The sequence below is a fragment of the Scleropages formosus genome, chromosome 24 (assembly GCF_900964775.1).
Source record: "Scleropages formosus chromosome 24, fSclFor1.1, whole genome shotgun sequence".
Taxonomy (NCBI): Eukaryota; Metazoa; Chordata; class Actinopteri; order Osteoglossiformes; family Osteoglossidae; genus Scleropages; species Scleropages formosus.
In genome coordinates, this window is record NC_041829.1 from 14,898,858 (window position 1) to 14,917,398 (window position 18,541).

An 18,541-nucleotide genomic window follows, 5' to 3' on the forward strand; every position below is an offset into this window, starting at 1 on the left:
CAAAAACGGTGCCAAGTAAATCTTAACTTTAAAAAGTAATAAACAAACAAACAAAGAACACATCCTGACAAATACTCCTGGCCAGAAATAGTTAACCACTTGGTGATCGTGAAGAGACCATGACAACTTCCCAACACACAATGAATTACACTTCTATTCTGTACATGAGAGGGTTATGAGTTCAAACTACTGTAGCATAAAGAGATGTAGATGTATATCTGTACCTTAAAGAAGTGCAATTGATTTAATATGTGCAATATTGTGTATTTTATACTGTTTATAAGTCTAAGGAAAGCATTTATTTAAAATAAAATGTGAACAGAATCTAAAGTAATTTGCAAATGTATCAAAACAAATTGAAACAAAGCACAACGGCAAGGTTGCACTGTGCTAGAGATGTTGCCAATGTCGCACAGATTTGTGACGCCTGATCTTCTGCCACGCTTCCCCGCGGAGCTGGTGAAACTGAAACTCACCTGTAGGATGACAATAGTCAGCAGGTACATTAAAAACAGGCTGTCCAAGTCCAGATCTCAAATGGAGTGGGAATGTGTCTGCCACTGACCTCTGCTGGATGTCCCAGGACAGCATTCTCAGTGGCCCATGTTACGCACAGAGCTGCCCAAAAGCCAGTTTCCAAGCAAGACAACTGACATCCAGAAAAGAGAAAATCCTTTTTGAAAGAAGAGTTATTCTAAACCCTCTAAAAGAGCAACTAGTTCCTTGTCCAGAACTTCACCCTGGACAACATATACAATACTAGCAGCTCAACTAGGGTCAGGGTTATGCATAATGCATCAACTAGTTGTGCACAAAGAAAAAGGGGGGGGAGGGAGCTGTCCCTGTCATTAATGCAAAACAAAATAACTATGCCATCAGAACTCAATACTTTTTCTTTGAAAAGTTTTGGTAAGAGTACCAAAGGTTTTTTTTTAAAAAAAAGAAAATCTTTGGGTAGCAAAACAATTCAAAAATGCAAATCATTGTGTTCAGGCAAAATAAAATGCACAGGTGGGCTTACAAAACCATGAATTTAATAGTATTCTCAAAAGAGAAAGATGTGAGTTCAGAAAGCTTTAAAAACTGTAACTAAAAAGACCAGATTTTGGTTGCATGCAGATAAAAAGAAGCAGCATCTCCCTGCGGTGCAGGTGCATTATTTATTATTTATATTTTGTTAGCTAGCCAAAGCTTTTATCCAGAGCCATTAATACATATGGTCATTTTCCAGGAGCAAATCTACAGCCTGGCCTCACCTAAGAAGTGACTGGGCAACATTTGGACATTAAATGTTTCATTGTAACTACTGCGCTACCTGCTTCTCATTATGTTAGCCTTAGCTAGCAACAGGAAACAGATGAAAGGCCAGTGGAAGAGGACTATTCATGATGGTACACTACCACACTGCAGACCATCTATTAACCACAGTAAGCTGTGTTGGCATGGCTTACTACCTTTCAGGATGGTGATGCCACCAGTGCTCTTGTAAGAATATGAGGTCATACCTTACAGTTCCCAGAAAAGTTTTGGTGGCACTCAACTAATTTGAAGCAATAGCATGAGGCATTTACAAATATCAAACATTTCTTGTGCGTACTAATGAAGAAGCATGTCATTTGTTTGTTTAGCCTTAAATGTTCATTAGGGATTATGAAACATCACACCTACTATGTGCCTACTATCAGCACAACAGGTAGAAGGAGTAGGAAGGGAGGGGCAGTTGGGTAGAGATAGCGGTAGTTTTGACCTGAGGGACATCAGCAGAACACAAAGGTAATATGAGAATGCAGAGACTGGAGCCAGGTATAAGGGGGCAGCTGTGTAATGGGGTCGACCTGAGATTCAACAGCAGGCATCTCGAAGAGCACAACATACACCACAGTTCAGCAGGCCGCTAATGATAAATATCGGTTTCCCATCAAAGCAGGGCTTAGAATGAGATCAAGCTTACATTGAATGTCTGGTAAATTAACATAGATAAGACTTAGTCTCTATTAGCACAGTGCCAGAGTGCGTGACACACACGCTAATTCTGGGGTTTACAGCCACAATGCTGCCTGCTACAAGTCCCGATTGCTATTTGAATTTGAGCTCCATGGGACTCTAGTTCGAAAGCTGCGACTCACTATGCAAAAGTAAGGAACAGCACTGCTGTATAATGTAGCAGAATACGGAAATGTCACGGTAAATCTCTGGAGCACTAGCACAAACGCACAACTAAATAATTTCTTTAAAAAAAAAAATTTAGAATTCAACCAGACCACAAAAAAAAAAAAAAAAAAAGAGAAAAAAACCCCGCAGCCATCACTCATATCGCCAGAAATGTGTCGCTGAGCCCCGAGTTGAGCAAATTCTTTACGTCAACGGTATGACTCATAATGATCACTCATCTAAATTCTCCATGCACAGTATGCAGAGGGAAGAGAAGTGGGGTTAATGCATATATCTAAATTTCAAAGTTATTGCATGAATCTAAATGGGCAAGCAGAGCCACCCCATGAGAATAAGGTCAGGTGTCCTGAGCACAGGCTGTGCCATCTACCACACCATCGCCACGTTCACAAAAGGGCGTCATTATGGTACTTACAACTGAGGTCACGTCGCATCCAGGCTGAATTTTAACTTGATCCACTCCCCTTTAAAAAATCAGGCAGGTCTTATTGATCACTAAATACTAACAGACTACCAGAAATGCAATACTTTAAAGCAGCACTCAGCAACCTGAAATTTATAAGGAGTGGGCAAAAGAGGGAGACAGACAACCGACAAGACTGTACACTTTTACTTATAACTGCTGCTCAGGATATGGAGGAGTAACCAACAGATACTTTAATGAAGGATCAGCGTGCTTTGCAGCAAAGCCCACCATAAGTTACTGCCACCACCCGGTCCTAATCACAGCACCACAACAGTTCGAGCAAAAAAGTTTGAGTCAGTAAGGAGGCCAGTGCACCGCAAAATGAAATGTTACCTGCACAAAGTAAGAAATCAGTCCTGTGCATCACACAAATATACTCAGACAAAACACAGGGCTTGGACAAGCAGAAGAAAAGCATGCTGCTAGAAATTCAAATTAAGAATTTCAAATTCAAATGTACAGTGGAGAGTGCTGATGACAGAGCCTCTAGCAGGACCACATAAAGCTTATATCAACGATTCCTGATTACGTTCCTAGTAATTTACGTCACCTTGTGTGATCACTGAGTGTTTGGAAGGTGTCCCTCAGAGAGGCCTGTATGTCAGCACTGTATTTGTACCACTTCTGCTCCAGCTGAAAGACTGACTCAGTAGGGCTCCTTTCCTAATGCTGTACCTCAAATAAATTTCTCAATTATGTCTCCTCTGAAAGCCATTCAGCACTGAAACAGCAACAATATTAAGTTTGTTACCCAGAGCCACATGCAAGAGAGGCTTTCCAATGTCCATGCTACTGCTGTTTGTACTGAAAAAACACAGGAATGCTTTGGGAGAGACCCAGGGAGACAGCAAATTATGCCATGACTGATCAGTGAGGTCTCAGGCTCAGTAAAAAACCAGGAAAGATTAAAAGGAGATTTTGATTACTGTACAGAAACTTGGGGGAATTCAACATGCGCTGCCTCAATGATCACAGGAAACCAGAAGTCACCTTCCCCCAAAATGCCATCCCATCCCATTCCAACCAGTCCACACCCATCCAACCCCATTCCAGAGTAAACCGGTGCTACTTACGATGAGCGGGGAGTCTCGACTCATAGAGATGACTGTTCTGTTCACCGTCCTCAGCAGCTTCTCCATTATGATCTGGACGTGCCACTGTGTGGGTCCCTTGAGTTTGGATGTATGAGGAAGGCATAGGATGGGACAGAGAGGTGGGTATGAGACAGATGGTGTGTCCAGGACGCAATGCACCTGTACATTTTAAGTAAAGTAACTCCATCATTCAAAACATGTAAAAATTAATTCTTTAAATCACTATTTTGGTATAACTCTTCCTCACCATTGCATACATGCCTTTAATGGCACGCTCTGGTTCTGAGCCCATAACCCCTTTAGTCTACATGCATGTCACATACTGTGAAAATGAATCTACGCAACCCCCCCTTCAGAGACACGGAAGAAACAATGACTCCGTTACACCATCACTTTATACTGGCCTTGCTGTTGTTTTAATTGCACAGAAAACTGATAACTGCAGAAAACAGCAGACCACTTGCGGGGAAAATTGCTCTCCCTAAATCCCAGTCCCACAAGAAGAACAGCGGCAGCCAGAAACTGGTCTGCAAAACACACTGGGTTTTATCACATCGGGGGATCAGACGTCAAGAATGAAGATTTACATGTTTCAATTTCGGTGAGTATGATTACAGGGGCTCTTCCAGGGGCCACTGTATGCTGTGAAGCCGAGTGGCCTCATGATACCAGTCCATTAGTGGGGTGGGGGGCCAATGAGGGAAAGATTCCATCAGAAGCGAAAGCATACCCCATAACCCCCTACCCTCAATGCCTCTCAATTATTCATGCTGCTATTTCAGTCGCCTCCACAAACTTTGCCTCAGCTCGTTTTGTCGGCGCACAGACCCAGCAGGTCTCAGATCTCTGCTCTGCGTGTGTCATCAAGTCTCCATGTGCAGCCGACAAGCAGGGGACTTTTCCCAGGTATGCAGGGAAATTAAAAATTCACAAATGTCTTCACTTCTGTGCATACTGCTCCCCAAACTGCTAGAGATGTCATCTTTATGTTCAAATTAATGCAATGAATTGGGCCCTGCTCTGCAAGAACTGTGAAGAAAGGATTTTCCATCACATCAGTTGAAACTGGAGCGTTACAAACTCAAGCATAAATAACCAAGGCAAAACCCCCTAAGCAGGTAATATTGATGGTATGTCAGAACTATTCGGCGACCTATTTAATATAATAAATATGAAGGCTGTCAGCCTATTACTTTGATTAAGACAGGGAGATAACACAACAGCTATCAAAACAAAGGTTTTTCCATGCTGGTGCAGTAAAGGTTTAGGTTCTGAGTGTTCAGTCGTGTTAGAGAAATGAGGAACTGGAGGTACTGACCACATCTTTCCTGTACAGCACCTCCAGGATGTTGCTGAGCAGCTCACAGCAAGCCTCTAGCTCTTCCTGCTTCTCCAGGTGAAACTTGAGCTGCTCGGCCATAAGAGGCAGCAGGATCTCGCGACAGTCTGTACATAGGGTGAGGGAATCAAGTTAATATCACACACTTACCACCACAAGGCCTGCAGATTTTTTTGTTCATTTTTTTTTTAACACAACAAGGAAAATCAATGTTACTTTAAAACCTGGGTACAGGCAACTGTGCCTTTGCTCTGCACTTAGTACTCGTATACCCATTTGGGGCAGCAGGTAGTAAAGTGGATAGAGCTTCTGCCTTTGCTTAAAAAACCCCAGGTTCAAATCTAACCTATGGCTGTAGTACCCCTTGAGCAAGGTATCTAACCTGAACTGATCAAATTAAAATTGCCATTACATATAAATGTGTAAATCAGTATAAATGGGTTAACATTTTAAGATTAATTGGAGGGGAGTTGGAAAACAAATATATATGCTGTTCTAGAATATAATATATTTCTGAGAAGGACCACAACACAGATAAACAATGGTCAGATCTAAGGAATGAAAATGCACATACATTAAATGCATATCATGACTGTGTTAAAGTTGTCTAGCTGTGCTTGGATAATTAACATAATTGTGAAGAAATCCCTGCAGAAAAATTGCTTGCTCTAAGTCAATTATATAGATATTCAAAAATTCTGAAATTAAATGGTAAGCAGGAAACTGGTAAGAAAGCTCAGTGAGTGAGTAACAGATGAGGTCAATGCCATATTACCATATTTTTCATTAAACTCAGCCTCCCAAGTCTAAGTGCACCATGGGTAAATGAAGGCCAGAGCCCAGAGGGACAAACAATGGGAAGGCTGCCATCGATAATTATGCCAGCGGCCAAGGGCTGCTTCGATTAGGAGGCAGCACCTGGCAAAACATTAGGCACAACTGACCATCCAGTCCTGGAAAAGAGGGTGGTGGGTAATGACAAAGCCAACTCCTTCAAGTAATCAAAAGGCAACCATGAAGCACCATCCTATGCTGTAGATGGAAGGTGAGCAGGGTTGCAAATAGTGAGCAGTTCAACTAGTTTTTAGGACTGTTGCCGTGTACCCTCAAAGTTTCTGGTTCAACTTTCCCTCTTTGTGTAGTGCCCTTGATCAAGATAATTACCCTGATTTGATAAGATTTGATAAAGTGTAATTAGCCTGCTTCAAAAATTAGAAAGTCATCAAAAAGTCATGGAAATTTGATTATCTAGGATTGTAAATTCATTTGGACAAATGCATCAGCTAAATAAGAATTAGTAATAAGAGAGGACCAATTCAGTAACAGTAACACTCCAAACAGAGGACATTTCCACAAGGGACTCCCAATTCAGGCACATAAGTTCCATACTCAATTCACACCCCAAAGATATAAACTTCCAACCTGCAGTGCTTTTGTAGCATATCAATTTCTGGTAGGAGCACAAGTATGGATCTCTTTTAGCAACTCACAAGCTACCGCTGAGCTATGCCAGAAAGCATCAGACCCTTAACATTATTACAAAATGGTAACAAATCAATTTCTGTACGTACTTTAAAGCTCTTAATTTGCTTTCCATGATCTTAATATCAATAGATGTTTTTTGATGAAACAACAGTCTAAAACACCAATACTTCTCCAGATGCGTTAAATATGTAGTAAACAAAAAGATGTGTAAAAGCAAAAATGAGAACTTATTTCCCTAGAATGGTTTATTTCACAAAACAAAGTAAACTACTACATACCTACTTCTCTCCCAACTGTCCTTTGTTTCCACAAAACTGTTACAAAGTATAAAGTACAGTATCACAATCACTTTACACTCGGTCACAGAGTAATTCTATCATCATGGAAGCTCCCTTTTAAACAAAAGGACTATGCTTGATTCTGAGAGTCCAGTAATAGATTATGAGTGCAGAAATAGCTCATTGGTCAAGGAGGAGACTAAGTCAACATGATGCAAAAAAAAAAAAAAAAAAAACACCTGGAGACAGATACTGATGTACAGGTTATGGACAAAAATAACATAGACCACATGAGTCTGAAGTAACAATTACAAACAAAAATGCAAAGGTGAGTTATATTGGGCTGATTGCCAATTAGTATTTGTCAATCATAAAGGAGGTCTGACAATTAGCACCATTAGCACTGATTAAGTTTTCAAAGTAACTTGTGCCAACGAAGAGTTCCAGAGAGGCCAAATAGTCAGTGCCCGAATTGTAGGTGCATTGGTCACATCCACTGCAGAATTATTTGTCAAATGGGAACAGTCTGAAAAATAATGCAGCATCTGCCAAACATGACCAAACTGCACTGGCAAAGAGGAACAGTGGTCACAAGTTGAAAGTCATCAACAGGAATAGACAGACTTCACAGTACAGTTGCTAAATGCCACCAAAGCACAGCCTCAAAAAATACCAGAGATTTAATCAGCAGCTCAGTGGCCCAGTCTCAACAAAAACAGTATGTTCTGAGCTTCACAAACCTAGAATTTATGGTAGGGCTGTCATTCGGAAATCCCTTGTATCCAAGGTCACAGCACAAAGATGTATAACGTGGTTTATGGAGCAATCCCCAGATTTAACACACACACACACACACACACACACACACCATCTGAAACCGCTTGTCCCATACGAGGTCGCTGGGGAGCCGGAGCCTAACCTGGCAACACAGGGCGAAAGGCTGGAGGGGGAGGGGACACACCCAGGACCAGACACCAATCCATCGCAAGGCACCCCAAGCAGGACCCGAACCCCAGACCCACCAGAGAGCAGGACCCGGTCCAACCCACTGCGCCACCGCACCCCCCTTGAGAAGATTGGTAGTCTAATTTTAAAGCGCAGGTATGGCTCAGAGGTTCATTTGCAGATGTTTCTGCGATGCTATAATCAACATGGAGAAAGTTAGGAAAAAATTATGGTGGGATCTCAACTGATCCTGAATCATCTTGAAGAAAATCTGTAAGCCATCCATGCCTTTAAGAATCACAGAATAAATAGTTTCACAAAGCTCAAGGACCATCCTGAAAGGATTATCACTTAAATGTTGCATTGATAGTTTATTCAGTGCCTCTTTCCTACAACTGATGATTTTGCTACAGTACAAGTGATAACATTGCTAGTTAACCTTTACTGTGAAGTAAACTGGAATGAGTTCCTTAAATGTAGCTGGAAGTTTAATCTGAGGACATTCACTCCAAGGCAGAACTGAAACAGCAATACAATTTTTCAAACATGCATGCCCAAAGGCTCCTGCAGAAATGACCAGGCCCAGAGGTGCTAGGTTTAAGGATGTAAGAATAAAAGCTCATTACAGTCTCTCACAAACTTTCAAGTGAACTTTATTCAGGTTTTTTTTTTTTTTTTTAAAAAAAAAAAAAAAAAAAAAGAGAGCCAGTTGACCTAATCAAACTATGTGCCAAAGCATCACCCAATGCACTGAAAGACAGTAATCACAAGCAGTAAGCAACATCTTAAGTTTCTCAGTATGGAGAAGCAAAGAACTGGTAAACAAGCTGTAGATGATCCTCTGACACCTACATCTACCAGTTTTGAGCTCGTATCTCCATCACCCTCCATCTTCACGCTATAGCTCTGGCTCATATGGAGCTGTTGTCTGCACCGCAAGTTAAATAACATACGGCATATAGTTTTTATATTCTTAAAATAATCCCTTATTATTAATTATTATTCCATAGTATTACATTTGCATTGTGTATTCGTGTGTTTGTGTCATGTATAGCATAAAAAAAAAAAAAAAAATCACGTAACAGATGAGCACAAACACCATGTTCTAGTTCTGGTCACAGCTTATTATTGTGTTTTCTGATTTACAATGTGTTGCAAACTCCTGCAAGGGGACTCAGAACACTCAGGCGTGCGCACAATTTCTGCGAGAGAGAGAGAGAGAGAGAGAGAGAGAGAGAGAGAGAGAGAGAGAGAGAGAGAGAGAGAGAGACTGATATACTTCCTGTTAGCATTTATGTTACATTAATCCATTCTGCAGGCACTTTGGACAAAGTACCTTTAACCAGCAAGCAGGGAATTAAATATAGAAACTCTTGAGGTATAGTCACCTAGCCTATTACCTCCATTTTTACCGGTGTACATTACACAACTAATTGTCGCTTAGAATTGAACATGAGTGACTTTCCCAATCCGCATTACATTCAGATTACAAACAGAGTAACAAAGCAACTCTTAGTCCCAATTGCACCTGCATACACCATGCCACAAAAAGGCTAGTCATTTGGGGTAGCAGACTCAAAAAACTTTGACTGATACAGGGCTTACTGGTTTAACAGGACAAATTTGTTGTGCAAAATCACCCCATTAAAGAGTGGACTATTAAGCTGGGATCACACCTCCAACATTTCTTACGAGGCAAAAAAAAAAAAAAAAAAAAAGTAATGCAACCACAAAACACTGATTCATCAAGCCAAATACCCATTATGTGACCCAAAGGGTATCTCATTTTATATACTGCTTTTTGAGCAAGTCCTTCTAAGTAAAGGATTACCCACACAGGAGCTGCCATGTCCAACTGTGTTGTATCAGATCAGTAGGGTGTTTTTTTTTTTTTTTTTTTTTTTTAAAAAAAAAAAAAGTGGCATTTTCCAAGTTTATGCTGATGAAGGCAGACAAGCCCAGTATGCACACATTCTAAATTAAAGATTTTCTATTTAACATGCCCTGATTCATTTCAAATGGAGCTCAGGTCAGATGTGTTTGATCACTGTTACATTTACATTTATTTAGCAGACGCTTTTCTCCAAAGCAACTTCCAATAAACTCTGTGTAGTGTTATGAGCCCACACAACTTATTCACCAAGGTGACTTACACTGCTAGATACACTACTTACACTGGGTCACTCATCCATACATCAGGTGGTTTGGTTTTTCAAGACATTTTTCTGTAAGGGGGCAACCTTTTTCAAAGCTTTCCAGTAACTGCCTATAAATGCAGGATGGTGGTGCAGCAAGTAGTGCTAGGCTGTCCAGGTGTAGGATCAAACTAGGCTCAATTTGTGAAGAGGTTGTATATCTTCCCTGTGTCCAGGTGCTCTGACACCAATCTCCACCCACAATGCAAAGACAAGCAATTCAAGTAACCTGGAGAAAGCAAATTGTCTGCTGCGTGTTCCTATGTTTTCCCTGCAAGGAAATGGTGTCATATCCAGGGTGTATCCCACCCAGTCTCATGAACAGGACAAGAAGTTTTTTTTATTTTTTATTTTTTTTTTAAAAAAAAAAAAAAAAAAAAAAAGTGTGGAGAAGTTGTAATCGTAAGAGGAACATTAAATCCCAAGATGTAGGCAGTACAATGTCAAAACACATCACCCCTAATAACAGAGACAGAAGAGAAAACCTATTTTCACTACAAGGAAAACTCACAAAGAAGATCCATCACATCCTGTTTGGTAAACAATTTTATTTACGGCTGGCCACAGCTCTGCAGACCAGCACATTACAGTTCCCGTGACCTCAGAATCACTCAGGCCAATATAACACTGCCTGCCTACTCAAGGGAAAAGTCTCTGCTGGCATCAAAATAAGCCAAGCTGTGATTAGAAATTCAATTTTTCAAACCAACTACATAACCAAAGTCATACATCAATGCTCCAATATGCAACACTACAGAAGGTCCAATTTAGACATTTACAATTTTGTGCATGAGCTCTTCAACAATTTGCTTCCAGAAGTTGGGAGCAGTGGCTTTCTTTTTTTTTTTTTTTTTTAACAATTAAAGACACTGGTGACTAGAGAGCAAAGACAATGATCTATTCAAGGGGGTTAAAGCATGTTGAAACAGCAGACAGAGCGATAAAAAACAAAAATAAACTGCTACACTGGCCATCAAAAAAAGAACAGAACAATACATATTTCTGGAAAAATGTCTTTTGTGTTGATTAATCCCCTGAAAGGAGAAGCGCAGCATACAGTAACTGTTTCTTTGGCGCTGTCAGACGTGTCCAGGATTTAATATCCTTTTTCAAAAAATCCTCAGCACCATTACACAACCCTCTTCACGTTGGGAGCTATGGTAGCTGCGGATCTACACATACCATAACCAGCAAACTGGGTCCCAAAAAAAAGAGAGCCACTACCACAACATGTAAAGTTTGTGTAAAGGAATCCTGCTGTGCTGAAATCTAAGAAATAATCTGAGGTGATACAAGCCATGTCACATTTTAATATTTTATTTTAGAAATATCCAACAAGACCAACAGATTATCACACATGAAGGATACATAACTATCTGGGTGTTTCCAACTGTGTGTCCAGATGCTCACAGGTCAGCATTACATTTCACTTTGGGATTGGAATGCCAAAGGCCCCACGACAGGACCAGCTGGGGTCGCAGTTTAATTAAGACAAACACCTTATGGCGATAAACTAATAGAGGGGCACAGAATACAAACAAGATAAGCTACACACCAAAGGGAACACTAGCTGATTCTGCACACACAAGTTTTTACTGCAAGACTGAAAGCAGCTAAGTATTAGCTAACAATGAGAGATAAACTATCAGAGGTATTTCACTATTTATGAAAAACACTGATTGATAGAGCAGTACAAAACATCCAGTTTTTCAGCATTTTTTTCCAGATTTTTAATACATAGTAAAAATTCGTAAAATAAACCTGTACTGAGGGCCTCTCAAAAAATTCACAAAATCATTACTATGATTATTATTTAAAAAAATCATTAACATAAAACCAAAACTCCTGGACATCTACTATGAGGATGTTCCCAGGGGATGCCTATATTATAAAAAACTGAAAACATAAATGAAAGCACTGTGCCAGATCCTCATGCCTTCTCCAAAAGACTCAATTATAAAGGAAAAAATGGTATCACATTTATGTACTGAGTGACAGCACAGCTGGTCATTTCTGCAGGAAGTTGTGTCTAAAATCTCAATTTCAAAAGAAAAAAAAGCTTATGTCAAAGTTACAGAACAGAAAATGTTACACTGGACTTCATATTCTAATTCAACTAAAACATAGATTTATATTTCAAAATAAAACAGAAAAACATGGCCTCTTCTCACTCATCTACAGTCACAAACGTTCACTGGATATGAAACCTGTGCCATCCCAAAGGGGCACCAGCCTGTAATTACACACCTTTTCAGTGCCAGTTAAACAACTAATGGTATCATTTTATTAACTCCATACCAAGACTAACAAAAACATAAAGCACTTATTACTACTTAAGATAATGCCTTTGTCCAGAGATTTTACAAAAACAGTTTCTGGGAAAAAGATCAATCCTTACCAAACATAAACACATTTATCAGGATGAATAATTCCTTCTTAAACATGACACACTCAAACCAAAACAAAAAAAAGGAGGAAAAAAAAAAAAAAAAAGAGAATCTGTGCAAATATTCTGAGTATTCCAACTTGCAGTCCTGGTCTACCAGTTTCATTATTAAACTGACTGAGGTTTACATGCTGCACTCCAAAAAAAAAAAAAAAAAAAAAAAAAAAAGGTGGTTTTGAGGCTTCAACATCCCTTCATCCCTCACAAAGCAGCTTGTGCTTTGAGGGCATGCAGACCTCAGTCTGCTCTGGGAGTCACAGCTGCACTTTTCCTGCCAAAGGCTCCCTTTTTTGCCTTCCAGAGAACACGTGTGGAGACCAAGATCAACACCTTACAGAGGCACAGAGGTCCAGAGCCCAAAAGCAAAGCTGTTTCACTGTTCACAGACCTCTGGTTAATCAATGCGACAAACTCTGCCACCAACACAACTGTCTTCCCGCACCATTGAATTTGCGCAAAAACGTTTCCCAGATTGGCATGTACCTCCAGGCAACATCCACTGTTAAAGTCGCACCTACTGCACAAAGCTGTTCAGCATGAATTATACAGGAGAACACTGGCTTAGCAGAGGAGAGAAAGAAAAAGAAAGCAAGTGTATCACGAAGCTGTTTGTTCTCCTGATATGGAAGCTCACCAGGCAGCTTAGATACACGGATTACTGAGCACGCTGTCTTCATGCGCCGAATAAGTTATGTTGACGCATGTGCACCATGTCCCTGGACAGACAGTTTTGTGCGTTTGGGGGAGGAGGTCAATGTGCTCTTACCGTGCTGAGTGAAGAGGTCGCTGTGAACAATGTCAATCATGCAGTACAGCTTCTGCTTCACCAGACGCCCCAGTGGAACTTTAAGGATGAATTCAGTGAACAGTTTGCTGAAAGATTAAAGGGGGGAAAAAAGATTTTACATACAGAAAGCTCAGTTACATCAGCTGAGCATTTTAAAAGGGGTTCAACATAGTACAGGCATTAACAGTGAGTACTAGGATACATTATATACATTTACAACCCCTCAAACAGCTAACCCAGTATGACTCAATACCACTGCACACCCGTTCTTTACAAAACTGCATTAGACTATTATGGAACTCATTTTTTGCTGCTACTTAATACTTATTACGGCTACACTACAAAACGGTTTACAGTTTACAGCCCATGCCCTGTGTATCATCCTGTATATCTACTGTTTTGTACTGTATATTTATTGTCCTGCACTCATCTCACACTGTTGTGTATTTGCACTTTATGTACTTTTGCGTACTGTTCTGCGTTGCACCATGGTCCTGGAGAAACGATATTTCGTTCCACTGCGTACAAGCTATACAGAGGAATGACAAAAAAAAAATCCACTTGACATGATATTTATTCATGTATCTGATGCTTTTCTCCAAAGTGACTTACAATGTTTAGGAACTTACAATTATTTACCCACTTATACAAGTGGGTTTCTAATTCTTTTTTTTTACTGGAGAAATTTAAGGTAAGTAGCTCTAACCACTATACTAACAGCTGTCCCAATACAATAAGCTTTCTGTCATTTTATTTAGATGTGCTTTTCAAAAGACTCATACACCACATTCACATACTATAGGGGAACCTGAACAGCATGTCTTTGGACTGTAGGAGGAAACCGAAGCACCCGGAGGAAACCCACACAGACACGGGGAGAACAGGCAAACTCCACACAGACTGAGTGGGGATTGAACCCACGTTCTCTCAGACCACCCAGGCGCTGTGAAACAACAGCGCTACTCACTGTGCCACCGTGTCACCCGGGTTAAAAAGAAAAAAATTTTGAACAGAAAAATTCAATAAGAAAACAAAATACAGCACACTCATGCTTAACACAATCTACGAAAAAACCATTAAAGGTGAACAATCTATGAGGTGTGATTAGCCTTCAAGTCACAACCAGTTAGAGCTGAAGGTTTACAGTCTATAGCAGGATCACAATTCTTGTTATTCCTCCATCTTGATGTAAGTGGAAAGAGCCTACATGAGTCCCAGGGATTCACAGAGAACGACTGGGGGTCATGGCAACATGAGTCACATCTCTAGTAGAACCTTTGTTAGGCTTACTGTCACAGGCCTGAGGTAAAGACAGCACATTGCCACAGAGCAAAAGCTCTCCCCATTCTGTGAAAACCGTTGGTTCAGGAAGAAGAGAATCAATCCAACCCACAATCTCTCCCATGCAGACATTTGTAGAGACAGCTGGGCAGGTGGTGATTTTGGCAAGAGTACATCGTCTCATGTTTTATCCTCCTTAAGCATTGATTATTGCTATGAAGGAAAATTTTAGCAAAAATCTGCATGGAACAGCAAGTGGGACACCCGGACTCAAACACCTTTGGAAGCGGGCACTGCCTGGTAAGCAAATGAGGAATGAAAAAAAGGTTGTTTTGGGTTCAGCTTCTGACAATGCAGCCTAAATTTATGGCACAGCGGCAGCAAAATATATTAAGACTCCATTAGCAGAGCTAAAACGTGAAGGTACTCCAAAACATCACTACCTTTACTGTCTCAAAAGCACTTCTCCATTATGCTGATATGAACTTTGACTGCCATTAAATTGCAGCAACACCATAAACACATGAGTAGAGGGTAAAGTAAGAGACAGAGTCACTACAGAATTTTTATAAGCATGAAGGTCATTGAAGAAACCCCTGTGATCATGGAACTGGTCATAAGGAGCAAAGTCTCACACAAAAGAGGAACAAGCAGAGTTCACAATATACAAACAGGTTTTCGCATCCCTTCTCATTGTGTTCCATCACCCACCCAGCTGAACAGTTTACAAAGTGTAAATTTTAAATAAATAAATAAATAGAAATTTAAATTTTTTTGAAAAAACAATGACCCATAGGTCTTGTATAGGAAACTGATGCGTCAAAACTGACATAAAATCAAAGGACAGCTCACTGACTCATCCTACATCTCCCAAACAAGGTAGCTAATAAAAAGATGAGACATCTATATGTCAAAAAGAACAGAGTTATAAACGATTATGTGACATGATACAACATGGGTGCACAGGTCAGGTCCTTGAGAATTACATTCCTACAGCTCCTTGAGAACATCAGTGCCTGTTTCCTACATGGGGAGGTGCTGTGCAATCCAAATAACTACTTCAGCAAAAAATAACAAGACGAGAGGCACAGAAGATGCCCTCAAGACCAAACACGTAAGAATGCTGTTTACACAATCTGATGTTCTTCAGTGTCCTTCACTTTAAGGTGACCTCTGCAGATATGAACTATGACTAAATCATGAAAATCTAGTGATGCCAGGGCTTTTTCCCCATCCTGGAATGTCTCCCCAATTTCCTGACTTCACTTCTGAGATTAGCCTGCCTCAAATCTGCTGATCTTCCCTTCATCTGCTGCTGTTCACAGACTAAATACCCCACACACACACACACACACACACACACACACACACACACACACACACACACACACACACACACACACACACACACACAGAGTCTGAAACCACCTGTTCCGAGCGGGGTCATGGCGAACCAGAGCCTAACCCAGCAACACAGGGCACAAGGCTGGAGGGGGAAGGGACACACGCAGGATGGGACGCCAGTCCTTTGCAAGGCACCACAAGCAGGACTCGAACGCCAGACCCACCAGAGAGCGGGACCCACCGCGCTCCCCCACTGAGAAAAAACTTTTTGAAACCCAAGACAAGCTATTCCACTCCTGACTAATTGAGAGCAGAGAAGACCTTCATCTTGGTCTCCAGCAATAACAGGACCATGACACCCGAAGTCAACACTGGAATGAGAGCAAGGGACAGCTGATAGCATAATGGTTATTGCTCGTGCCTTTTGGTCTGAAATTTGCTCATTCAAATTTTGCCTACTGCTGTAGAACCCTTGAGCAATGTATTTATCCTAAATTGCTCCAGTAAAATTACCCAGCTGTATAAATGTATAAATAGTTGTAGGTAGCTTAACACTGCATGTGGCATTGGAATACACTGTGAGCTAAATGAGTAAATACAGAAAAATACAACATAGGTATAATTTCTTGTTAAAAAAAAAAAAAAAGTGCACTGCTCATGTTCAATTTATGAGGGCATTCAGCATTTTTAACAAACTATAATTTTGTGATTCACATAACAGTGCAAAGAAACAAGCTTGTAAACCCAAAAGACATGTTCTTGGTAGAACACTGTACTTCTGAATTTGGGACACTTGGGTCAGAGTTGCCAGCAGGCTTTGGGGAGAATGTCACCTCCTTTTCTGCATGACAGAAGTTTAGAAAAGTGAGCGTCAGCTCCGAAAAGCTTACAAAACAGGAATAGCAACAGCTGCCTACCAGAGGTGCTTTAAAAAGTAGGCCTCAAATGGACACACAATACAGGAAGTAGAAGACAAAAAAAAGTCCACACATCCATCTAAGACTAAATTAAAAAAAAAAAAAATTAAATGCAAAAAAATCCTTCCCTCAAGAGAATTGTAAAATATATTCTTATTTCACTATGTAGAATTTATAATTATTTTTGTACCGAAAATAAAAGTTTTAAAAAATTGAATCCAAAAAAACACAAACATTTATCATTTTAAAACTAGAGACAGGCAAGACAATGTGATTTTTGTTAACCAAGCAGAACTGCAACCTTTAACAAAGTCAGAGCTACTATTTGAACATAATCTGTTCTAATTATAAAGCAAATGTAATTGCATGATAATCATATTCATGTCAAAGAAAATTAACCACTAGACTGGACACAGTTGTGGAGCAGCTCTCTCAGGTTTCCACAGCAACCTGATAGCAATCAGCCAATCCCTTGTCTACAATGGGAACGTCTGGAGAAGCTGAACTATAAACGAACGAAAATGAGACACCACAATAATTAACCGTGTCAGGCACTCTGCGGGAAGACAGCATCAAATCGGCTATTTAACAGCAGCAAAGGCACATGTTAATCACTTTGAAAGAGTTGTGGAGACATTAAAATTATTACAGCAGGTTAATTTATAAGCCCAAAAAAGCTAAAAAGAATTAAATTATCAATTTTGCTTTAACTCTCTGCCTTACTCAGACTTTCAATTTGCATGTGAAATAAATTTTAATGTAAGCAATTTAAATTTGGTTAAATTTTCAAAAAACCTTTCTGTAGACCCACCCCCCCATGTAAAGAAAATCGAAGAATTTAAAATTAGTAAAGCAGATTCTCATTAGTGGTATATTGCCATTCACTGGTCAGCTATGCCAGGATTCTCAGGGAACACAAATTGGCCACAGAAAAAAAAAAAAAAAAATTTAGAAAATATATTGACATTTAATATACTTTTTAAAAAAAAAAAATTAAAAATTGAAGAGGACTATCAGAGAAGAGTGATCAGAAACCACTTACTCAGTGGCAAATAACCACAATAACAGTGAGGCTAAATATTATGCAATTAAAATTTAGAAAAAAAAAATTGAAAAACAAGCAGGAACACAAATTACCTGAGCTCCTTTGGATCGAAAACTAGTTTGACGTCATTGACAATAGTTGGTAGGTACTTCAGAGCAGCACCCTGGGGAGACAGGAAATGCAATTATGCAGGGCTGAAGCATCCAATTCAAAGCCCTGTGTCTCCCTTCCATTTACAAAAAGAGAATGCCTTTAATTTTCATTAGTCAAAGATAAAACACAAAACAACCCAGAATCGTCATGTCATCTCAATAAAGCCTCAATGAACATGAAACAACTGAACACTAGAATGATAATGTTCAAGAACTAAACGTGTATTCGGCAAAAGGTCAAACATGATGACGTGTTCTAGTTAATCACACCCATATTTTTTACCTTTCATGCTATGGCAGATTTGTATAACACTATAATTTTCCTTCAGAAATCATCCGCCCACTCCCCCAGAATGATCACAATGATGATGCCTTGTGGCAACTACAACATGTTAAATCATTTGATATTTGCCTACAGTGCAATGTCACATGCGCTCTACTCTGACTGCTGTATCATTTAGAGGTATATTGCATAAAGAAACCTTAACTGCATAAACAGTTGACAATGAGTAGGAGTTCCGTAGCAATAACAGATGTAGAAAAAAGCTCTTTAACATGGTTGGTAGCACCATTTTTAGGACAAAGGATCCCTTTG

General features: G+C 39.9%; 1 protein-coding gene across 2 annotated transcripts in view; it reads right to left on the reverse strand.

Moving 5' to 3' along the window:
• The window catches only part of dock1 (dedicator of cytokinesis 1), a 178,365-nt gene that overhangs the window by 107,858 nt on the left and 51,966 nt on the right, over positions 1-18,541 (reverse strand). For both annotated transcript variants that reach the window (XM_018761113.2, XM_018761112.2), the window contains exons 24-27: positions 17,887-17,957; positions 13,187-13,293; positions 5,051-5,178; positions 3,712-3,807 (exon numbers count right to left, since the gene is read on the reverse strand). In XM_018761113.2, coding sequence (XP_018616629.1) covers positions 3,712-3,807; positions 5,051-5,178; positions 13,187-13,293; positions 17,887-17,957 — 402 coding nt within the window. The remainder of the gene's footprint in view (positions 1-3,711; positions 3,808-5,050; positions 5,179-13,186; positions 13,294-17,886; positions 17,958-18,541) is intronic.